Source organism: Choloepus didactylus, chromosome 13 (assembly GCF_015220235.1).
Source record: "Choloepus didactylus isolate mChoDid1 chromosome 13, mChoDid1.pri, whole genome shotgun sequence".
NCBI classification, from domain to species: domain Eukaryota; kingdom Metazoa; phylum Chordata; class Mammalia; order Pilosa; family Megalonychidae; genus Choloepus; species Choloepus didactylus.
In genome coordinates, this window is record NC_051319.1 from 99,797,346 (window position 1) to 99,822,231 (window position 24,886).

At 51.6% G+C, this 24,886-nt stretch overlaps 1 protein-coding gene across 2 annotated transcripts in view; it reads right to left on the reverse strand.

The window, feature by feature from the left end:
* The window catches only part of NEURL1B (neuralized E3 ubiquitin protein ligase 1B), a 39,992-nt gene extending 15,495 nt beyond the window's left edge, over positions 1-24,497 (reverse strand). The window contains exons 1-2 of one of the 2 annotated variants that reach the window (XM_037801953.1): positions 24,317-24,497; positions 1,620-2,165 (exon numbers count right to left, since the gene is read on the reverse strand). In XM_037801953.1, the coding sequence (XP_037657881.1) occupies positions 1,620-2,165; positions 24,317-24,347 (577 nt within the window). In that variant the 5' untranslated portion in view covers positions 24,348-24,497. Of the gene's footprint in view, positions 1-1,619; positions 2,166-24,316 lie in introns of those variants that run through there. The other variant, XM_037801954.1, reaches the window with a different exon arrangement.
* Between the last annotated feature and the right edge of the window lie 389 nt (positions 24,498-24,886).

Consider the following 24,886-nt stretch of genomic DNA (forward strand, 5'->3'; position numbering starts at 1 on the left):
TGAGTCAACTGGCTAAGGCCACACAGCTGGCAAGTGGAGAGCCAAATTTAGAACAGAAGTCTGTGTGACTCCCACCCCACTTCTCTTAACCATTGAGAAGTTCTGCTGCGTTCCTACTTCTGTGGGGATGGGGGGCTCACAGTTCTGATGCATGAGTCCTTCCTCCTTGCCTGATTGTGGATGGTGGGTGTGAGGAAGGGAGGGAGTCGGGAGCTCAGGTCAGGGTTTTCCTCTAAGATGCAAGGCTGAGAAAGCAGAAGCAGGCCAAACGTTCTTCAACAGGAGAACAGATATACAAAATTGTGTTACAGCCACATCACGGTATTCCACTCAGCAACAAAAGGCCACAAACTACTGGTACGCATGGCAACAAACCACTGACACACATGGCCACAACATGGATGAACTGCAAATATATTATGCTGAGATGAAGAAGCCTCACAAAAGCATATATCACTCATACGAAGTTCAAAAACAGGCAAAACTAACCTAGAGTGAAAAATCAGAACAGTGGTTCCCCCTGGGGGAGGGGGATTTTACTCTGAAGGGGCAGGAGGGAACTTTCTAGGGTTATGGAGAGGTGTATAAATCTGACAAAACTAATCAGACTTAAGATTTGTGCATTTCACTGAAGGTAAATTATACCACATACCCACACAAAAGATGTAGGACTGTATTCAGACCCCTTGAGAAAGCTGCTTTCCCTTTACTCCCCCAGAACTGGAGGTTGCACTGGTGCAAAAGCAATCTGTGAGTTCAAGAAATAAAGTCTCAAGATAAGGGCTGCAAACTTTTACCCCCGTAAGTTCTCACCACCAGGATTTCAGCATCAGTGGCTGCCTCCTCTATTAGAGTCAGGATCATACTTGTTTGCTTTCCTGAAGCTCTGTGAGCACCTTACGGGTGGGCCTGGGTTTGATATATCTGGTTGCTCACTGCCTGCGCAGTGTAGGTACAAATTACAAATCGAGTGCTTGGGCTTAGAGTAGAGGTTTGACTGATGAGTGGAGGAGTATATGAATGAATAAGTGAGTAAGCAAGCTGGTACATGAGTGAATGAATGAATGAGCAAATGCGTGAGTGAACAAATGAATAAATATATGTATGAATGAGTTTCTAAATGACTGCGTGAGTGAGCAAATTAATATACATGTGAATGAGTTTCTAAATGAATGCATGAGTGAGCAAATGAATAAAGGAGTGAAAGAATGAGCAAAAGAATGGATGAACCATGAGTGAGTGAATGAGCAAATGAATGGAGGAATGAATGAATGAATGAGCAAGTAACTCAGCGAAGGAGTGAGGGGATGAACCTGGGCAAGAGCGTGGACTCAGGACCCAACTTGTGTGGGTTCCCATACTGGCTATGCAATACATGGCAAATGACTTAACCTTTCAGTGCCTCAATTTACTCACCTGTGAAATGGGTATGGCCGGTTGTCATGTGTTTAAAAAAAGGGAGTTAACATGTATAAAGCGCTTAGAACAGTGCCTGGAAAGGTAAGCCCTCCATAAATGTTTATATTAAGGAAATACACATCCATACACATACGAGAACACGCACCCGGGCTCCCTTTCAGCTGCATCCCGCCCCTCTTGCAGCCGCGACCCGGACCTACCGAGGAGCTGCACCTCGTCGGTGATGCCGTAGACGTCGATGAGCGCCCAGAGCGGGCCGCCCACGGCCACGCCGCAGTGGAAGAGCACGGGCTCGCCATCGTTGACGCTGTAGAAGACACGGCCGTGGCGGTCCACCCAGTAGGCCAGCACAGTGTCACGCAGCGCCAGGTTCTCGGGCAGCGCCTTGGCCCAGTAGCCGGGCCGCGTGACGAGGTCGGGACAGGCGTACTTGGGGATGTCGTGGGCGCTCATGAGCGACGGGTCGTGCGCGGTGAAGCCGAAGCGCAGCGCGCCGCTCCAGCCCGGGCGCACGGCCACCAGGCGCAGCCGCACCTGCTCGTACAGCCGGATGGGCCGCTGCGTGAACGTGACCCCGTTGCAGAAGCTGTTGCGCCGCGTGGCCCGGCGCGAGTGGCCGTCCAGTCGCACGTTCTTGCCCTTGGCCTGCGCGTGGAAGCGCGGCGCTTCGCCCAGGACCGGGCGCCGCTCGGGGCCAGGGCCACAGCACGGCCGGGTGGCCAGGAGGCGCGCCTGCGGGCTCGAGTCTGCGGGAGAGACAGGCAGGGTCGTTAGGCCCACTCCAAACTCTGCGGGCCCGATTCGTCTTTTAAGTCTCATTTTGTGTTAAAGTCCATTTTAGTTATACTCATAATTGATAAACTTGGGGAGGTTCCAAACCAGACCAACAGAGACCCTCTTGGCCAGCCAGCCCCAAACCCAGAGGGCTGCCCGGTCCCTGACGTCTGGGCTGCAGGGCCCCACGAAAGGCAACAGGGGGCCTGGATTCTCGCAGAGGAGTGGGGATACTTGGCTGCGTTTCTTCCTGCAATTTTTGCTCAAAAGCCAGACAGACAAGGCAATAAAAAGAGGTTATTCTTAGGCTCTCAATGCAGCCTGGAAACTCAGCCCTTTGGCACTTCCTGGCTTTGTGATGTGGAGCAGACCCTGTCAGGTTGCTAGCCTGTAGAATGGGGATATTACATCACTTAACTCACACAGGTGCTAAGAGATAATGTGAATGAAGTTTCTAGAAACTACTCAGCACAATACATGTACCTAATAGACAATTAATAATAATTGTGATAATAAGACTGAGGTTCCAAAGGAAATCCAAGTCTGGATTCTATGGTTTCTCTTCCACTTTACCCGCAGAAAATGAAGGCATTCTTTACGTAAGGCTGGCTTTTCCAGAACGTACACTTTTCCCTTTCTAAGTAAATTCTGCCCTGTCGCACCCAAAGGATCTGATCACTGGCTACGAACCTAAGGGTCCCAGTAATAGGGTAGGGGGCTCAATCCTTGCCGCTCTCCCTCCTCCCATCCCAGAGGCATTTCCTGGGAGGTGGATCTGGGGGCCTGGGAGGTAGCAGAGAGGATAACTGCACGAGCCTCTGCTATGGATCCACAAAAGCAGTTGAGTGCAATTTTCATGGCAAATTCTTCTAGATTGCAGGCAACCCCAGGCACACCGCAGCCCCTTGTTCCTGGAGGAGAATGGCAACCCCAGGGAATAAGAGCCACTGCAGGGACCCCCTCCTCCCACACCCAGCCCTGTGCTTCACTGTGCTCTGGGCATGTTGGGGGTTCAGTTAATACCGAGCTACTGGGAGTCAGGACAGGAGAAAATGAAAAGAGGGAGAGGGAGAGGCAGGAAAGAGGCAGTCAGGCCCCAGCTCCCTGGCCCCAGCTCCTCTCCCCCCTGCCCAAGGGGAAAGAACCCCTGATTACTGAGGTCAGAGATCATGCTGGGACCTGGGTAGCCAAACAGAAGCCACTGACTCATGAAGATAAAAGATAAAAAAGAAAGCCAAGATCCCACATTAGAAAAAGGAACAAAAGGGACTTTAGTCAGTCGTTCATTGAACAACTACTTAGTGAGCTCCTGGCTTGTACTAGTGGACAGTGCTAGGCACTGGGAATACAGCAGGCACCCAGACAGGTGAGGTGCCCCTTCCGATGGAGCTGACATTCCAGCAGCAGGGAGTCAGCCAAATAACCCATACAACACTCTACCTGATGGGAGTGTTTTCTCTCTGTGTCAGGGAAAAACACAGGAGGGGAAGGGAGCCAGAGAGAGGTGCTATCTTAGGCAGGATTTTGGGGGAGGGCCTCTCTGAGCAGAGACCTGAGGAGGTGAGAAAGTGAGCCATGAGGGGATCTGGGAGGAGAGCATTCCAGATAGGGGGATGGGAGTAGCAAGTGCAAAGGCCCTGAGGTGGGAGTGCTGGTGGGTCTGAGAAAGGACAAGGAAGCCAGTGTGTTGCTGGGATGGTGTGAGCAAATGGGGGAGTGGAAGGAAATGAGATCAGAGCAGGGAATGGAGGGAGGAAATCATACAGGTTTTTTTGTTGGTTTGGATTGGTTTATAAAACCATTGCACTCTGAGTGAGATGGTCTGTTATTGGAGGTTTAGAACAGAAAAGTTACAGGATGGCTCAGACCACTGTGTGGAGAATGGACTATTGAGGAGGGGGTGGGCAAGGGAGCTGGGGGCCAGGATCCGGCCACTGGCCTAATTCCAGGGCTGAGATGATGGTGGCTCAGTAAGAAAAGGTCAGAGCCTGGATACATTTTGAAGATAGTAAGAGATTTGAAGGTTTTAATTAATTTTTAATGAGAGAAATCTAATACATTCAATTTGCTTGCTTTGGATGTTTAAATTATATTTAACAAATAAATTTTGAAAGACCATCTGGTTCCATAATGGACACTGGAAGGGGAAGCAGAATGGTGGAAAGGAAGGGGTAGGGAGAGGGGAGTGTTAGGGATGAGTCCTGGAGGGCAGGGGCTTGTCCTTTTTATCTTTGATTGCCCTGTGCCCAGCAAAGGTCTAGCACACACCAGGCACTTGATAAATGCTACCTGCTGCCTTTGGATTGGTTAGAATTGGAGCTGATCTTGAAGATCATCTCCTCCAACAAGCCCATTTTAAGGATGGGGAAATGGGCCCACAGAGGGAGAGGGGCCTGCCAAGCTCAAGGTCCATTAGGGTCAGGGTAGGGACCCTTTCTGGGCTCTTCTGGCCAGGCCACTCTGATGCAGAGTGGCAGAATGTCAGAGGTCACTCCCAACGAGGACAGGACCATGCCCTCTCCAAGGTAAGGAGAACCTTGGTTTGTGTGTATGTGGGGGGGCAGGCCAAGCACCACTCCCACAAGCCGTGGACCACCTTGAAAGAGGAAGGACTCCATTTTTCTGCAGCTCCCTCAACAGTTAGTCACGTGAGCAACCGCTGCTTCTGCTGGCCCAGCATCCATCCCTCCTTTTCTGCCTGCAGTGCCCTCATTTTCCTTAGGAGATCAAACCTTCTCCCAGCTGGTGGGTTGATCTCATCCCAACGCTAGAAATCAGGGTGTGACCCAGGCCTGGCCAATCAGAATGTTGCAGACTTTTCAGCCAGGAGTGCCCTCTTTTGCTTATAAACCAGGTTGAGCTGGGTTTCTGATACTTGCAACTCAAAGTGTCCTGATGGACAGAATCACCACACATTCAGTGTATCATCTGGGGCCCTTTCTCTGGCTTGGTTAATTGCCATGTATTTCTTCACTGAGTCCTCACAGTAACCTCACGAGGTAAGAACTACTGCAATCTCCTTTATGCAGATGAAGAAATGGAGGTACAGAGAGGTTGGAGCACTTGCTCAAAGTGACACAGTTGTTTTGGGGGCAGAGGTGGGGTTGAAACCAAGTTTGTGTAAGCTCCAGATCTGTCCTTTTTAACCACTTTATCATATTCTCTCTGCCCTCTAGGAACCAACGCAGGATGGACCGTAGGGCTGGGCCCCAGACATCTGATATATGGGAGGGAAGGAAGAGATGGCATGTGGACTCTCTCAACTGTGGGTAGGCCTGCTAGGCACTGGGCTGGCAAAATGTTTACTCTGCTACTCATCCATCCATTCATTCATTCATTCATCCTTTCCACAGATGTATACATTTTGGGCCAGGCACCAAGGAGGCACAGGTGATCCCACACAGTCTGCTCTCCTAGATATTTGAGTCTCTCCATTGTCAAGAAGACACACAGGTGAACAGATGATGACAAGAGCATGTGATAAAGCCATTTTTGCTTGTTAATTTCATGTATCAACTTGGCTAGATTATGGAATCCAGTTGTTTGGTCAAGCACTGGTCTGCCTATTACTGTGAAGGTATATTGTAGATGGATTTGCATCTACAATCAGTTGACTGCATCTACTGTCAACAAAGAGACTGCCTTCAGCAATGGAGGAGAGAGGAGAGTCTTATCGTCCAATTAATTGGAGGGCTTAAAATCCAGAACTGAAGATTTCAGAGGTCAGAAGAATCCCTGCCTCAACTTCAGTGTTGGCTCTTGCTGGAATTCCCAGCCAGCCAACTTCTTCAAGGGAATTCAGACTGAGGACTTCATCACCTTTACCTGAGTTTCCAGCTTATGATCTGACCTATGGAGTTTGGACTTGCCAGCCTCCATGGTCACACAAGCCAGTTCCTTATAATAAATCTCTTTAAATAAATGTGGGTGTGCATGTGTGCTGTTGGTTCTGTTTCTCTGGGGATGAAGACCAGCTATGGGGGCCTAACAGAGGCTCCCAGCTCAGCCCAAGGCTGGGGTGGGAAGGGGTGAAGGTGATGTCCCCAAGCCAGGTCTTTAGATGATGAGGGAGAAGGTGGGACATTCCAGGCTGAGGAAACACAAGGGACAGAAGCAGGGAGAAGCTGGCATTTATGGAGAGGATAAGTCATGTGGTGGGTGTGTCTGAGGTTGGGCAGCAGGGGTGAGGCGCTGCCAATGGCTCAGGGACCAGAGGGCAAGGCCGTGGTTGCAGGCCCCAGTGGCTCTGACAGCTTCAGCAACAGGGAACAGCACGGTTCTGGGCAGCAGGGTTCTGGGCAGAGCTCCAGCTAGGGAGAGGCCTCCAAGGCATGGAGGGCGGGTACAGGGCCAGGTGATGGGACAGACATGCCTCTCCTTGGGCCTTCCCGGAAACCACAAGGATCAGGGGAGGGGCCCAACCCAAGAGCTAGTTTGGAAGAACAAAACTCAAATGAGTGGGGGAAATGCCCCATGGACATTAACCACCACCGCCAGGACGTGTCTGAGTCTTGGGGTCTGCAGCAACCTCCCTGCCCAATAAACCAGATTCTCACCAAGGTCCCCTCCAGTTGGCTCCAGGAAACCTTAAACAGGACCACAGATCAAAAGGCCTTCCGAAACAGCGACACATCCCAAAGTAATTTGGGCAGAGAATAAAAATATATTTGCAGGGTCCCCCTGAGGAACTGGGGGAAAATGTGGAGAGTTGGACTTCCTCACCTGGACTGATGCCGATCTGATGTTGTCACAGACATTGAGGACTGGCGGTTTGATGTGCCGAGCCCTCTATCATGGGACTTGCCCTTATGAAGCTCGTTACTCAAAGGAGAGGCTAGACTTGCATATAATTGTGCCTAAGAGTCTCCCCCTGAGTACCTCTTTGTTGTCCAGACGTGACCCTCTCTCTCTAACTGAGCCACCTCGGCGGGTGAACTTACTGCCCTCCCCTCTACATGGGACGCAACACCCGGGGTGTAAATGTCCCTGACAACACAGGATATGACTCCCAGGGATGAATCTGGACCCAGCATCATGGGATTGAGAATATTTTCTTGACAAAAAGGGGGGTGCGAAATGAAACAAAATAAAGTTTCAGTGGCTGAGAGATTTCAAATGGAGTCGAGAGGTCACTCTGGTGGACATTCTTATGCACTATATAGATAACATCTCTTAGGTTTTGATGTACTGGAATAGCTAGAAGCAAATACTTGAAACTATCAAACTGCAACCCAGTAGCCTTGACTCTTGAAGACAACTGTATAACAATGTAGCTTACAAGGGGTGACAATGTGATGGTGAAAACCTTGTGGTTTTATCTAGTGTATGGATGGATGAGTAGAAAAATGTGGACAAAAACTCAATGAAAAATAGGGTGGGATGGGGGGAAGATTTGGGTGTTCTTTTTTACTTTAATTTTTTATTCTTATTCTGATTCTTTATGATGTAAGGAAAATGTTCAAAAATAGATTGGGGTGATGAAATGCATAACTATATGATGGTATTGTGAACAATTGATTGTACACCATGGATGACTGTATGGTATGTGAATATATTTCAATAAAACTGAGTTTAATTAAAAAAAAAAAAAAAGCCCTTCCAAGCACCGACGCCCACAGGCCAACCTTATTTGAATATTCCACTGCACCCTCATCATATATTTTTTCCAGCCTTATCTCCCAATGGGGAGTTTCTTTGCCAAGCAGCTTGGGAATCCTAAGCAGACTTTCTTTTCAGAGTGGCCTGCCGATGGAAAGTAATGCTGGGGTGGTAAGAAACACTGTTTTGTTACTATAAGGAGAAGCTTCCTGCAAAACCAACTCTCTGTTAGGATAAAATGCAGCCAAGGAACCGATGAAGTTTACATATTTGTTTAAATCTTGATTATACGATCTGACTTCCTTCAGGGAATGAAGGATAAACAATTTCCCCCCACCCCACCCCATCCCCTTCTGAGGCCAGAGCCCTGATGTCAGATTAAGAAAACTAGAGTGAAAAAGTTTCTAAGAGGATGTGTTAGTTACACAACTTGAAGATGCTTACAATAAAGGGACAACAACACGCCATCTCCAAAGTGCACACCAACACCTGCTTTTAGCTCAGCTCAGGGAAAGTGGCCTCTATGAGAAAGAGAAAAATGTGGAGATGGACCCAGCAGGCCCATAGAACATCCTGGTTCTGAGACACCAGGGGGAAACCTGAACTTTATCATTTAAATTATTGCAATCAACACGAAAGCCATAGTATACAAAGTTGGGGAAAAGAGGAGAAAAATTATCCCGTCTGCTTTCACACCCCCCTCCCCACTTGCATTTCTCGTTGTTCTCCTTACTTACTGTATGCTGGATGCTTTGGACACATGATTGCAGCGAATCCTTAAAAACAGTCTCCATCTCCAGCATTATCATCACCATTTTCCAGACTCCAGGCAGAGGACAGAGCTGGGATGGGAACCACGAGCTCTTTTTCCCTCCCCGACTTTCTTCCCTAAACAGATACTTCTAACAGCATAAAAACCCAAGCACACTTCCTGTTTTGCTTCCTGCCTTTTCTCTTCTAACTCAACATTACCTGAAAAGCATTTTCTGCGTGGCTCCCAGGCCTTTGCCGTGCTTATATTTCATGGCTGTAAGAATAGTCCACTGAGGGCCAACCCCCCAGCCTCCCCACTGTTCCCCTCCTGGGGAGCACTTCAGTGGTTCCCCCAAACGGAGGTGCAGAGGTTTCCAGCTATTGGCACCAGGACCCGACTGAAGCAGGCATTCATTCCATCACTGGTGAAAAACCTGCCAGGAAGAGGTCCCCCAACTATGTCGGGGAACAAACCCTGGTCCCTTTCCTTCCATGAAAGGCTGAGGTCCCACCGGCTTTGTGGGGGTGCTGCTTCTAGCCAAGGAGCTCCCTTCTTCTTTTCTCCAGGAATCAGGTGCAGGGAAGGTAAAAAAAAGTCAGTGGGGTGGGAGGTGGGGGGCGTGAGGCGAGATCCAAGTGGAGAATCTGCAGTGGGTCCTTCTGGTGTGCAGAAGGGAGAAGGAAGCTGTCCCAGCACGACCCGCACGGTGAACCAAAGGCTGCCCCCTGCCTGACAGGCTGCCCCAGTAAGAAAACAATGCCAGGCTGTAAAAGCACAGGCAGCGGTCTTGGGGGGTTGGCTGATGTGTGGCTGTAGGTGGCCAGGAGTTAGGGGACTCTGTTCTGGCTACTCAAATATTGGCACAGCCATCCTCGGGCAAGTCCTTTGGGAAGTCGGGGCAATATGAGAACTGCCTTCTAGGCAGCTCCCCGGTTTATTTGCTCCCATGCTTTAGCACGAGCTTGATGGGCTCCAGGTTCCAGTCTGCGTTTGCCACTAACTCACCTGAGGGACCCCAGCGTCAGTTTGGGGGGTGAGTTATATCCCACGTCTCAGGTAGCTGGGAGGGGTGATGAGAGCACCGAAAGATCCCAGCCAAAGAGTCCTGGCACCTAGTAGATGTTCAATCAATGCTCATTCCCTTCCCCACAGGGAGCATCAGGTCCAGCCCCTGGGTTTTCTGGGTTGAATTGCATTGCCTCAAAAAGACACCCTCAAGTCCTAAACCCCTTGTCCTGTATATTTGAGGGTCTCTGAAGACATTAGGAGTTGAGATTAGGTCAAACTGGAGTAGACAAAGTCAACATGATCTGAATGACCGAAGTCCCTCTAAAAAGGAGAGAATTGGACACAGATACAGGGGAGAAGGCCAGTGCTGAATGAAGCAGAGATGGATGCCCAAGGATTGCTGGCAAACCACCCGATGCTAGGAAGTGGCAAGGAAGGATTCTGCCCTACAAATGTTGAACTTTCAGCCTCCACAACTGCAAGATGAGAAATGTCTGTTGCTTTAAGCCACCCAAGTTGGGGCATTTGTTACAGTAGCTACGGGAAAGGAATATACTGGGTGAACCCCTAGCCTCTGTGTCTTCCACATTTTTTGCTATGTTTAAATCTTGCTTTGAGAGGCAGTCAAAAAGAACACAACCTGGAGTCAGATACACTTGGGTTTAAATTCCGGTTTCGTCATCTATTAGCTGTGTGATGTTGAGGTACAAGCTTAACATCTCTGCCCCCCCCCAAGCCCCTGGACCTAGAAAACTCGTAAAAGTTGTTTCCGCCCTACCAGACTGTGGGAGGCTGAAACAAGGCAAAATCTCGGACATACAGTGCCATGCACAGAGTAGTAAACATTTAGTGTCTTCCTTTGACCGCCTTATTCAGTTCTTTTAACTAGAAAAGACAGACCCAGTGGAGGATGGGAAAATACATTCCAAAATGTTTCTTGCCATGGAAGGCTGGTGACGTGGGCGAGGAAAGGCCTCCTGGGGCTGCTTCTCCTTGGTGTGCAAGGACAGAGGCCTATTTTTAAGCCACCACAGCAGCGTCCCAAATGTACACCGTGACACCCCTGAATGAGCCTTACTCATCTCCCTGGCCCAGCCCTTCCTTTAATCTACAAAAGAGCCCGGGGAAATGGCATTCACTGCTTGGAGGATGGCAGGAAGCAGCAGATACAGCTCTCTGGCCGCTGAGATGATGGCTTCCGGAGTGCTGGCATTCGGCAGATGGCATTCCTGCTGAAATTTTCAGCAGATTCTTCGCCACCAGGAAAGGGACTCAGTCACCAGGAGAATGTTCCATTGTGATTTTGCCCCTCCTTATAACAAGAGGCTTTAGCTAGCATTTTACTGAGCCTGTACTATGTGCCAGGCACATGCCTTAATTTCTTGGGTTTATTCTTCATGTACAATAACACTGCTGGGTAGTTTTACCATCTACGTTTTCCAGATGAGGAAACCAAGGGGCAACAAAGTGGTGGAGAGAGAACCAGGCTTGGATCTTTCCACCCACACCCCATCAATTCTCCTGTAGCCTTTTAAGGAAAGGTTGATGTGGACCTTGGGGAAAGTTGGGGAGAGATGGGCCTCTCTCCCCAGAAACATACCCCCACCCCAGACACACAATTATACATACAAATTTGGGGGATTTCCTGGACAACATAACACCCATCTTCGGACTGTGGACCTTGAGTGAAAAAATCTCTGGTTCACCTCCAAGATTCAAACTGCTGGCGGCGGTAGGAAGCAACATGACTGGCAGGGTGTACTCTGGAGAAAGCAAAAGGCAAGGCTGGTATTTGGCAAGGTTTTCCACCACACACAGAACGGCCAGAATGCCAGGCTTCTTTTGGCAACACAGAGTACCTTTTCCATTGGCGGGTTTAAAAGTGGGCTAGGAAAAGAAATAACCAACCCTTCCTCACCTGGGCCAAATGGGGCAGTGACACACACCGAGGGGACAGATGTTGGCTTAAATAGGACTTTGTTCTCTATTTCCCATGCATGGTTGGCCAGCCCACACTGGAAACCGCCACCCTGCTCCCCTCCCCTTGGGCTTTGCAAACAAAACCCGGTCACCCCCAGGCAGCTGGGAAAACCCAACACCCCTGTCAACGGCAGGGAGGGAAGCCGGAGGTCACGCGCTTGTGGGCAGAAAATCCCAGTCCTTCCAGGCCTAAGTGGCAGCCCTCTCAGCTCAAGTGGGCTCTGAGGTGGTGAGTTCCTGGGGAGTGAGGTCACCCGACACCCCCCTTGAAGGGTGCTCGGCTGGAGCCGGGATTCCCAAGCCGGGCCTGTCCACTACGGTCTCTTCTTGATAAAGGGACACTGGAAACTCCGACTTCAGAGGCGTCTGCTCGCGGGGTGAGGGCTCTGCCCTGAGGCGTGGGGGGCAGGGGCCCTCGTTCCTTCAGGCATGCATCACTTCCTCCTTCATCTGAACATTTATGGGGCATTGCTCTGTGCCAGGACCTGCGGGCACCATCTCTGACCTCAGGGCTGCGGCTGGGAGAGAGACACACAAAGACCCTGTAACTGCGTCAGGGGTCGGCATGGGGCCGGCAGGGACAGGGCTGGAGCCATGGAAGATGGTTTCTGGGGAGTGGCTCTGAAGCCTGAGGAACGGGGAAGTGTGTTTCAGGCAGAGGGAACAGCATGGGCAAAACCTGGAGGTGAGAACGAGCTCTAGCACACTTGGGGAACCGCAGAAGGGAGAGCTGGGGAAGGGGAGGCAATCAGGGTTTAGACCTGCTTCTCCAAGGAGTGAGATTCAGGTCCTGCGGTCTCCCCGTAAAACCCATCCCTTGCTCTCTTCCCTGTTTGTCAAAATGAGCCGGCACAGAAGGAGAGAGAGAAACAGTGTAGGATTTGAACGTCGCTTCCAACAGCTGCTGGCGTGGGCCTGCCCCTCGGTGCCCACTTCTCCTCCAGGCAGCTGTGGCAGCTGCCCTGCTGATAAGCTGATGGAGTCCACCAGGCCTGCCCTTTCTCCTTTTCTTTGCCGTGGGGAACAGCCTCTTTCCCCGGCCTGAGTGGTGCCTGGAGGCCAGCTGCTGGCTCACCTCATCTCGAGGTGGGCACCTGGAGGGCCTTGGTCCTGATTTTTGGAATGACAGACCCACAGGTCCTGCTTTTGGGGTCAAAAAGTAGCACTGGAGAAGAAGTCCTCCCGTGAGCAGGGCTGGGCACATCTAGGATGTGCCAGGGACACCTCACGCAAACCCATTCACTCCCTGCCAGGAGCTTACACACGGGGAAACTGAGGCCCAGAGAGGTGAAAATCCTTGCTTGCCAAGGCTCACCCAGCCTGGCAGGGCAGCTCCGGTTTTCAAATCCAGTCCCTTCTGACCCCGAAGGCTGCACCCTCTGCCTCACTCCTCCCCAAGGCCTCTTGTTTAGCCTCTGATCTGCACGAAAACAGTTAAACTGTATACAAGCAGCTTAAGCCACTTTCCGGCAAAGAGGGTGAGTGAGGCCCTGGCTTGGACTCAGGGAGGAAGCGCTGGCTGGCTGGGTGGGTGGGTGGGTGTCATCAATCAGCTTGTTTTGAGCTGCTCAAAGGCCACAGTTTGGCAGAACTTTGGATGAACAATAAGCAAAACATCTAAAAATGGAAAGTGGGTGATGGATTGGGACTGGGGGGTGGGGGCTGGTGCCAAGTGTCCCTGAGGCCTGAAAGAGAATTGGGGGTGGGGCACGATTGGAGAGGCAGACCTCCCATGGGGCAATGCAAAGAGATGGTGACCGGCCCCAACCCACAAAATGCATGCTCTGTGACAGCACCAGGGAGGTAACTGTTACCAGATCCACTGCAGAGAGGAAAGGAGGCTCAGAGAGGTTGGGAGAGCTGCCCCAAGGCACACAGCGAGGAAGTGGTAGAGTTGGCATTGGAACCCAAGGCCAGGAACAAGAGGCCGTGGCTCCTTTGGGGAAAGTATGGAAGTCACCTATGCAGGGAAAGAGCAGAACTCCACAACTGCTGTGCTTTCTTTCCCTGCTAGGTTTGGCTCTGAGACCCCCTGGGAAGTGACTCTTACTATGCCCCTTCTATTCTGCTTCCTTTTGTTCTCTCTCCCCCTCACCTGCCATGCTGGACTTCCCCCAAATGCCTGACAGGCCCAGGTGAGTGTGGGCTAGGGAGGCCCGCAGGTAGCTGGTTTCTGCCCCTTCCCAGTGCCTACTTCCCCATCCCCCCACCCCCACCAAGGGCAAAAATGCAAACTCCGAAGCCCTGAAGACAATCTTCACCCCATTCATCCTAAGCTCTGTCCATCTGTCACACACTGATAGCCCTTGGATCACTGGGGCCGCTCCACAGCCCCGTGAGCCCATTTCATAGAAGAGAACATTAGGCCCTGAGAAGGAGTTAAGCAGCAGGGGCAGGGTTCAACTCAAATCTGAATCCAAAGCTTGTGCATGGTCTTGACTATTTGCAAGATTGCTTCCCTTGCACATTAGCAGCTTCTTTAATAAGAGGCTCTATTTGGGAGGTACAGTGTGGTGCTTGAGCAGCACTGTGTGGTCCTATTGCTTCCCTCCCGCTTCCCATCAATTTAGAGAGTACAGATTCCTTGTCTCTGAGTTGGAAGAAAAGTAACAGATGCTCATGGGGCCCCCAGCTCGTGCTGGGCTCAGAACTTATCCCATTTATTCCTCATCACAACCCCAAGAGAGTGATACCATAATTATCTGCATCCTAAAGATGTGGAAATGGAGGCTCAGAGAGGGGAAGCGACTTGCCCAGGGACACACAGCTTAGAGATGGTGGAACTGAGATTCGAACTCGGGACTGCCTCCCAAACCAGCACTCTTCCCACTACCTCTCTTGGGATACCAGCCAAAGACCCTATCTATAAATGTTGTGTGACCCTGCACAGGGCTCTGGTCTGCAGTGTCCCGATCCTCCAAATGGGTAGTGGGATACTGTGGTTCCAAGTGTACTCTGGTCCTGGGAGGCAGCTCCCAAGTCTCTGGGTGGCCTGCTCTGCACCCTACTCTGGAGACACAGAAATTTCACTCTCCCATCTCCTGCCCTTGAGTCGTCCAGAACCTTAGGGAAAGGGAAGCTCTTCTGAGGAGCTGGGATCCGTTCCTCTGGAGTGGAAAGTTACCAAGCAAATCGAGCTTTAGAGACACCAGCTACATTTCTCCACCCATCTCATAAATCCATCCTTCATGGGGGAAAAGGAAAGAAAGCACGTGCCCAAGAGATATAATTGTGATATAAACAATGTGTAATGTTGAAGATGTAAACGAAATACCCTTTTTAATAGCTGTGGGCATTCTTCCAAATACCAGTACTGCCCCCACCCCTCACCTGCTTGGCCCTGCTCTCTGAAGGATGAGGCTGCCCTGCTTCCCTAAATGGCTTACTCATTAAAGAACTTTTCCCCCGCTGCCCAGAGGTGAGGCAAGAGGCCAGATGTGAATTGCCTTGAGTCCTGATAATAAGCACAAGGAGAGAGAGAAGGAGGGATGGGAGTGGGCTGGGACCAACGTTCAAGGATGGCTGTCAGAACCCGGCTCAGGGATACCTTGGCTGAGTCTGAAAGGCGCTGGGCTCCAGCCTGGGTTGGGGCAGGTGGCTTCACCTTCCTGTGCCTCAATTTCCTTACCTAGAAAATGGGGCTCAAACCCCCCATGGCGCAGAACTGGCAGGAGGATTACAGAAGTGAAAGACTGGGGGAAGGGCTCTGGCAGGTGTTCAGCAGATGATGGCAGAATGGCACTCTCACAAAACCCCAGGGTCAAAAGGCACCTGAACTTCATCCAGGCTTTATCTCATACTCCAGTTGCCTCTGCAATATCCATGTCAAGTCCCAGCTGGGGTAAATACCAGTGACGGGAACTCCCTCCCTTCATTCCACTTCCAGGCAGCTCCCACAGTTAGAAAGTTCTTCCTTTGACTGAGTTGCAGTTGTCCTCCATGTAATGTCTACACACTGGTCTCGTCCGAGTTTGGTCCATGGTGCCCTTCCCCATCAAGTCTGCTCCCTGGCCTCAAGCAACAGGTTTGCAGGGATCCACAGGCAGCTCTCAGGCTTCAGGGATCCCCATGATGTGTTGCTAGATATTCTTCGCTCTTCTGGAAATGATATAGCCGTCAGACCCCCAAACGCCCTCACTTTGCTGTCCACAAAGCCCTCAGGACATGAGCTGCCCCTGACCTGCCTTGGCAGGGGGTTGGAGAGATGCACACTAGACCTTGGGGAGCATGATCTGGGGTCTCCACAGTGAACCCCCAGGCTGCCTGGACAGTGCCCCCACCCTACCATGCCTAGAAGCAGGCTGTGAGACAAACAGCCAAAGAACTAGGTGGAGCAATGAAAAAAAATTTTGCCAGGATTTCTAAATGCTTCCAGATTTCTGCTAAATACTGTGAATGCTTCCAGTGCAAATGCAAAATGCCCCCTCCCCTCAAAACCCACCCCCAAGCCCCGAGCCCAGCAGACTCATTGCTCCCACCCTGACTTTCCATCCTTCTAGCTGGTGTCAGGCTGCATTGCAGAGCTGTGTGTCCTTGGGCAAGTCACTTTCCCTCTCTGTGCCTCTCTTCCCTCAACTGTTAAATGAGACTAATAACAGTAGCTATCTCATAGGGCTTGTCCCGAGGATTAAATACACGTACCTGTTTAGAATAATGTCTGGCCCAGCCCCGCTGCATGATACAAGTTAGCAGTTTTCATCATTCTTTTGTGTCTGTCTCCCTCCCTTTCCCAGTGTGGGGCTCAGCAGGAGCAGCAGGTTATCTGCCCAGTGAAAACATAATCCTAACAGGTGCCGTGTCTGAGCACTTATTATATATCAGACCCTCCCCATGCGTGAGGTAACAGCATCATCCTCTTTCTGCAGACAGGGAAACCGAGGCTGAGAGGGGGTGAAGTCACCAGTCCAGGTAAGAGGGGGCGGGGCCAAGATTCAGACCAGGGCAGAAGGACTCCAGGCTGTACTTTATGTTGATCGGGACGGGACAGTATGGGAAGAGGTAGGTAGCCCTGGCCCCCCATCAGCAGACATTGTGTGTTCTGGACCACAAATGGACCTCCCCCACTCCCAGCCCCGCTGATTGGAGGGGGCTGGCTGGGGCTGTGGGGGGTGGGTGGGGGGAGAGGGTCAGTGCACCGGGAAGTCTGCTGGACAGGGAGAGGGGAGGGTGCAGGCAGACAAGTGAGGAGCCAGAGCCCAGGAAGGAGTGCGGGAACTCCAATATCCCCCTTCTCTTCTAGGGCAAGATTGCCAGGGCCCCCTCCATCCTTTTTTTTTAGTTACAGTCCACAGGCCTGGGGAAGGCAACCTCTAGTGCCACAGCCCCGAAAGGGCACCACGGAGGCTCCTGGGCTCAGCCGAGGACACAGGGACAGTGGCAAGTCAACAGGGGAGCCCTGTGGTTATGGAGGGGAAGCGGCTTTGGTGCTGGGCAGCCTGGGGTCAAATTCCACCCACCCCACCATATCCTGACCCCTGATCCAGAGCAGGTCTCCTTACCCCTCCGAGCCTCGGTTTCCTCATCTGTAAAAAGTGGAGCCTACTTCTAGGAGGTCTGTCCTAATGGTTTAAGTGGGACAGAATGATATAGGGCCTGGGGTGGGGCAAGCTCAGGCCGCTACCTGGGAGGCTGCACCCAGCCGTCCTGCCTCTCCCCTCCTGGCTTTAAGGTCTAACAGCACACTGAGCCTAGAGCTCTGGGCTTCTATTTTAAGCCCTCAAAGAGCACCACTAAGTACAGAGAGCCCTTTGGTCCAAAAGAGGGGCAGAGCCGAGTCTTCTGGTTTGTGGGGAAGATTAAACAGCCTGTTTGGAGCCGTCCTTGCGGCCTGGCCCAGGGAAAACGCTACGCCCCTGCTGGCAAACCATCGGCACCTGAGCCCAGTGGGAATGGGGTGACCTGAGAAATCTAAGCCCGGCTTGGCCTCCACTCAAGGATCTGCTCCGTCCCCACATGGCGCTCCCTCTTGCACTGGAACCCCCAAAACTCCCACTGTTCCCCAAACATGCCATGCTTCTTTCCCTGACCTTGAGCCTTTGCACATGCAGCTCCTCTGCCTTGACTAGCCTTCCCCATTCCTTTTCCCAGCTAACATCCTTCTGGCCCCAGTCGGATAGTACCTCCTCCAGGAAGCCTTCCTGGCATTCAAGTGTGGGAGGAGCTCCTTCCCCACTTACTGTCACTGCTGTGTCCTTGTCAGGGCCCCAACCCAGGCTGTGACCCCAGGTCCAGCACAGAGCCTGGCCTGCAGGTTTTGTAAACAGATGAAAACTGCAAAATGCAACCCATCAGGCAGATTCTTCTCATCAGAAAATCAGGTGTCCAGGGAACAGCCCCAAGGAACCCTTGGGAATGACTGTCAGTGCTAATGAAAGGGACGCCTCCAAATCCAGCCCCTCGGTTCAAGTCTAGAGGTCTCCTGGGGCAGGAGCTGTCACGGCAGAGCGAAAAGCAACTGTCAGGCAGCCCCATTAGGGGAACCCACGCCTCTCCTTTCCACCACGGCAATGGCAATAACCACGAGGCTAATGTGCTGGGTATTATGCTCAACACTCGTCCAGCTTCATTCCACGGAGTTCTCATCACTGACATCGGTGTGGTAGCAACCCCATACTCCCCAGGTTATAAGTGAGGAAACTGAGACAAGTACAGTCGATTCTCATTATTCACGAATTCCTATAAAGTCGTCCAAACACTGACTTACTGCATCCTGGGGGAAATACAGAGTTAAGTTCCCGTGAGGCTCCGATCACAACAGTTTTGTCAGCCATTCAATACATAACTGTGTTTTATGTGCCTTTCTGTTTAAAGACACCTTTTTAACTATCTATTGCTGATTCATTAACATTGAACTCATGACCAACAATGCTGTAACTCAAGCCTGAACGAAGTTGATCTAACACACGAATTTTCTCTGTAAGGCACATCCCAGCCTTCTTGCACTTAGGAACACTAGACAGAACTTCAGTACTATGCTTGGGAGCCATTTTTAAGAGTGAAATCACCAACAAAAGGCACAAAACTGTGAAAACATGGCACTAAATACACCAGGGAAAGGACACTTGCTCACAGGAGGAGAGCTGAAGCAACAAGGCAGAATGTCACCTTGATTGGCCTCAGCTGGAAATACTCGTGACAGGTGACTCAAAATTGTCACCACTCTGTGCACATCCGCAAAGTCACCACGTGTATTAGTTTGGGGTTCAAATAAATTTTACTGAGCAGGCAAATAAATTCACAAAAATTGAATCCGCAAATAACAAGGACCAACTGTACTTTGCCCAAATTCACACCCCTGGTAAATGGCAGAGCTGAGATTTGAACCCCAAGATCAGACACAAGGCTCCCCCACTGCTTGCAGACCAGGGGTCTCCCAACTCCCAATTGCTTCGGCTGCAACTCATGGAAAAAAATACATTTTACATGGTAATGCGCACACAACTGAAACAAAAGTCTACAAAGCAAATAATCCCCTTACGATATGAATGCATTCCAGTATTTTACTTTTTATTCTATTCTGTCATTTAAAAAAGAAAGAAGAGCTCTTCACGACCCAGTGTAAACTACTTGGATCTGGTGGACAGGTGCAGTTTGGGGCTTGGGCACCGAAACCTCCCTCTCTGTGGCACAGGCTAACAGCACCTAGTACTTTCCAGGGATGTAACAAACTATTTGTCCTATTATAATACAGTGTGTTGGGGTCTCCTGTTAGACGCTAGATGGTAAGCTGCATAAGGGCAGGGCATCTCCATGTCATTCACAGCTGGTGCCCAACAGGACGTCAGATAAATGAATGAAGGTGCAAAATCAGGAAAAGGCAGAGCAGGGCAGCCCCCCAGGGTCACCCCAACCTGGGAGGTCATTTAAAAGATCAGGGTGGCCTTGGGGCAACTGAGCAGCAATTAAAAACAAAGGAGATGACATTTGGGTAGGGGAGGCAGACATTCAGTAGGACTTCCCTTCACCTCCTCCAGGAAGCCTTCCTTTATTCCCACAGTCTCCACACCCCAAGGTGAGGGAGGGAAGTAGATGGAGCACAGGTGGTAACAGGACAGGGTAACAAAACAGAGGAAGGACCTAATTCTTTCTGGCTCCAGACCTCCAACTTCCCAGTTGGTCCTACATAGTAGACAGACCCCTTTCTCTCTTTCCCACTTCCAGGGTTGGATAAGACCACTCAATTCCCACTCTCATAGCCTCAACCCCCATCCTTGCAGGATGTCAACAAGCCCTGGTGAGCCAGGCCCCTGACCACATGCTGATGGCATGGTAGGTTTCAGGGCTGTGCAAAGAGGCTCCATCTCTCTGAGAGGTGCAGCTCAGGCCTCCTGCTCAACCCAGAGGCTATAAAAGTCATTCCTAAATGACCTGGTGGGAGGGAGACAGAAGGGGCAAGACAAGGAAAGGGAAACCCAACTTAACTTTAAATTGTGACAGGGTGAAGGTGGAGAAGAGGTACATAGAGGAGGGGGACTGTCAGTGGCTGGGTTGTCTGTGCAGCCATGGGTCCTCCTGCCCCTGTCACTCGTGGGGCTAGGAGAGTCCAAAGCCAGGGAAAAGCGTGGCCACGGCCCTCGCAGCATCATCACCCACCACTCAGACCGGAAGCCAGGGAGCAGCAGATCTCACCCAGCGCCTGCATGGCAGCCTGCCCAGGGCCTGGCATTCTGCCTCCCTCCAAAGCTCCAGGACACCAGATGATTGCACTGACGCTGAAAAGCACCGTTGACTCTGTCAAGCGTGGATCAACTTAATGATTAAACCTAACCTGCAGTTTGAATTTAGCCTCTTCTCCAACCAGAAGCAGCCATGAGCCCCGAAGGCACAGAGGGAAGGGACTGGAATGTGAGCTGGAAGAAGCGAGAGGGTCCCTCCCTCCAAACCCCCTCAACCTGGAGTGCTACCCCTTCCCTACTCCCAACTGGCCACACATTTCTTTTTCCTTACAAAATCCAGACTAAGATGAATAGGGTTGAGAGAAAAGGACCATGTGGCATTAGGAATCAGACAGACCCGGGTCTTCTGTTGGAAGCCCAGATTTGCTACTGCCTAACTGTGTGAGTTTGAGCAAGTGTCTTAGCCTCTCTGTGCCCTGCTCTCCTCATCCGTAAAATGCAGAAGAATGGCACCTTATTCTGCAGGATGGAGATGTGACTGAAAGGAGAATGAGCAAAGCACAAGGGAGGAGCTTAGCAAATGTGAATTCTCATGCTGAGCCCTGCACACTTCTGTTTATAGGGCAATCGTCTGAAGGGACTTCCCCATTGTCAATCAGAAAGGACTTTCCTTTCCTTGTCTTTTCCTTATTACACAGAATAGCGTGCCATACATAAGAAAAGCATCCAGTCAATGTTGTCTGAACCACAGATTGGAGGTCACTTGATGTCAGAAGAAGGAGACAGGACTTTGGAGCTAAATAAACCTGGATTTCAGACCTGGTCCTGCCAAAGGGATGGGCTGTGTGAGCTTGAACCAGATGTTTTATCTCTGTGAGCCTGGGTTTCCTCATCTATATATAGGGACGATAATCCCTACTCTGCAGGGCTGTTGCAAGAATTAAAGTCATTTACTCAACAAGTATTTCATGACCATCTACTATGCACTAGCCACTGCTCCAGGTGCTGAACGTACAGCAAAGAACAAGAGAGGCAAAATGTCTCCTGGGGAGAGACAGATAAAGAGCAGATAATTACATATAACAGCATGTCAGATGGTGGGACATGCTAAGGAGAAACATAAAGCAGGAAGGGGGCGAGTTGGGGACAGAGGCCACAGCGACACCTGTACTGGAGCAGAAACCCAGAGGGAGCCATGCAGAGATCTGGAGGTGGGGGGTGTTCCAGCAGCACGATCAGCAAGCTCAGGAGCCTTAAGGAGATGAAGGCTTGGCATGTAAAGAAAGCCACAGATGCAGGAAACCTGACATGGAATCCAGGTGCTCGGCAAATGCCAGCTCTTTATTTCAAGCCCCAAAGAACGAACCCCACACGTGTCCTTTTCCCAAGAAAGAAAGCACAAGGATTTCTACAGGGCAAGATGGAGCCAAACGTTCTTTCAGCCTAAGATCCAGGCAACCATTTGAGCACCAGCACCTCTGTCCTTTTGTTAACGGGTTTTTGAGCCCCTGCCAGGCCCCAGCCCCCATGCTGGGCAACCAGGGGTACAAAGGCACTGAACTCAGGGAGCTGCAAGGTGAGTCGCTGAGATGGGTGAGGACAGTGTAATGTGGTCAGATAGAAAAGCAGAGACTTAAAAAAAGGTATCCAGGAGGCAGGGCAGAGGGTGGGACGGAGTGCATATGTTAGTCAGGGAAGGCTTCCAGGGGAGGTGACAGCTGAGCTGGATTTCAAAAGACAGTCTAGTCTTACGCACAATTTAGACAACCCTTTTTAGGTTCTAAAGAATTGGGGTAGCTGGTGGTGGATACCTGAAACTATCAAACTACAACCCAGAACCCATGAATCTCGAAGACAGTTGTATAAAAATGTAGCTTATGAGGGGTGACAGTGGGATTGGGAAAGCCATAAGGACCACACTCCACTTTGTCTAGTTTATGGATGGATGAGTAGAAAAATAGGGGAAGGAAACAAACAAACAAACAGACAAAGGTACCCAGTGTTCTTTTTTACTTCAATTGCTCTTGTTCACTTTAATTATTATTCTTATTATTTTTGTGTGTGTGCTAATGAAGGTGTCAGGGATTGATTTAGGTGATGAATGTACAACTATGTAATGGTACTGTGAACAATCGAATGTACGATTTGTTTTGTATGACTGCATGGTATGTGAATATATCTCAATAAAATGAAGATTAAAAAAAAAAGTCTAGATACTGGTAGGGAACAGCATGTGCTAAGCACAGAGGAGTGAAAAACAGCACAGTGTGTGCAAAAAACTATGGGCAGATCACAAAACAATAAATGGCCCTTCACATTCTTGCTACCTGCAAACTGAAGTGGCTCAGGAATTCCAGTTCTGGCCCCTACCTCAAATTCAAGACAAACTTCAAGCCCCAGTAGAGCATTTGAATTTCCCACACTTGGCTCCTGCATCATGTAACCGACATTAACCCCAAGCTCCCAGCCCAGGGCCGCCTAGTCTACAGATCAAGGCTCCGGAGGGATAGTGACTCCGTAAATCTCCAGCTATTTTTATCCCGCCTGGCGTGTGCCTGTCCCTTCATCACCCTAAGATGACCCACAGGTGGCAGAATGGCTTTTTTACTGGGACAGCCTAAACGTTTCTGAATTAAGAAATTCTACAAAGGGGCCGGTGCCTTGGCTGGAGTCTGACTAGGAGAGCATCTGCTGGACACCTCCTGACTGGGTGGCCGGGTGGGTCCCCCCCCCACCCCCATCTGGGCAATAGCCTTGTCCATTGGAGATGGAGGCCATCTGCTGTAAGGAGAGCTGGGTTCGAATCCTGCCACTGCCACTGACTAGCTGGTGACCCTCTCCTGGTGACATCACTTCTTTGAGAATTCAGTGACCCCAAAGCTTCCAGGAAATTTATAAAGTGGAAGGAGTTGGCTCCACTTCCATAGGGAGCCTTGGGAATCCTGGGCTCAGCACCCATCCACTTCAATCCCCTCCAGGGGTAAAAACAATTACTTTCTGATAACTGCATACAAGGCCTTGGAGGGAGGGCTATGAGAAAGTGTTAGAGCAGAAATGGGGTGATATGTTTCTGTCCTCTTCCAATCTCATGCTATAAATTTGCCACACAGCTGACTTGCTTCCCCCCTGAGTTGGGCCTTTGCACTTTAAAAACACATACACACATCTGTCACCTTCTGCCCAAAGGATGCTACAAAAGCCCAGCCTTAGGGCAAAATAAAGACTTATTCTAAAGATGGAAGGGGAATGGGGGGACAGATGGGAGGCCTGACACGGGTCCCGTACAGACTCTCCACCTTACTAGCTTGGGTGTCTTTGGGAAATCATTTCCCCTTCTCTGGGCCTCAATTTCTTCATTTGTAAAATTGGAATAGACATCTTTACTGTCGAAGCTTCTTTGCGGAGCGCTGGGGGTATGCAAAGTTCCCAGCACGTCACTGAGCCGCCGCCCTGCGCCGGTCTGTTCTCACAATTACCAGGTATTTTCTAGTAAAACCTCCTCTGCCTCCCCACTCCCATCCCATTACCCCTCTCTGGATCCCCTCATTCGGGCTCCGGAAATTTGGAGGTGGCTTTAACTCAGATGTGCTCTGCAACGGCGACTCTGAGAGGCTACAGGGCTCCTCGTGGAGCGGACACCAGAGGGGGGCGCAGCCGGGGTGCGCCTGGGAACGCGGCCAAGCCGAGGGAGCATGTGCCGCGGGGGCGCTGGGCGGCTGAAAACTAGGGGGACCCTGAGACACCCCCCCCCCCCAAGCAGCTGCAGTCACCGCACAACGGGCGGCTTCTGGCCGTCGGACGCCCGGGCAAATCCGGCTGCAGTCACCCCCCTGGGAGCCCCGGGCTTCCTCCTCAGGGCCCTCGGGCTAGAACAAAGGCGAGGGGGGCGCGCGGCATCGCCCCAGCGGCTCCTTCGCGCATCTGGCCAAAGCCAGGAGAACCAAGACGGGGGTCCCCAAGGTAACCCGGACGCGGTACCCGCCCTCCCGGAGCGCAAAGGCCAGCCCCGGGGAGCGCGCGAAGAGCCGGGGTGTGGGAAGCACCGCAGACTCCAGCCCGCTGCGCTCCGAGGACTGTAAGTGGGGACTCTCCGGGAGTCACCCAGCGGGTTCCCCGGGAGAGAGGAGAACCCCGGTGTCCGCCTCCCAGGCAGGGGTCCCGGGCGTACCTGGCAGGGTTCTGTGCACTGTGTTGCCCATCGCTGCGTCGGGGCGCGTCGTTGGCGGCGGCGCTCTCGGAGCGCGCGATAGCTAATTACGCGGCGGGCCGGGGGTCAGGGTCGGGCTCCAGGGCATCGCCGCTGCACGGACGAGCCGGCGGGCGGCAGCTGAGGAGGGCGCCGGGAGGGAAGCAGCAGCAGCGGCAGCTGTGGCTGCGGGAGGAGGAGGCGGAGCCACCGGCCCGGGCCCGCCGGCTCCGCCCCGGCCTCCTGCCACCTCCCGCCGCCTCCAACCGTGCAGGGGCGGAGCCGTGGCACCGCATCTTTTGAAAGTTTGCACCGGGCCGCCAGAGAGGAACAGTCGAGCCTCCCGCCCGCGCCTGGGGCCCGCGCCCGGGCCAGGAAGGCGCGCGAAGCAGCTGGGTGCCCTCGGGTGCCAGCCTGGGCAGCCTCCTCACCTTTCATTCATTGATTTCAGCACTAAGAGAAGGTCTACTGTGTAGGCCCTCTTCCAGGCGCGGAACACCTACGGGGGAGTAGGACGAGTGGACGCGTACACATGGGCAGAAGGGCACTGCG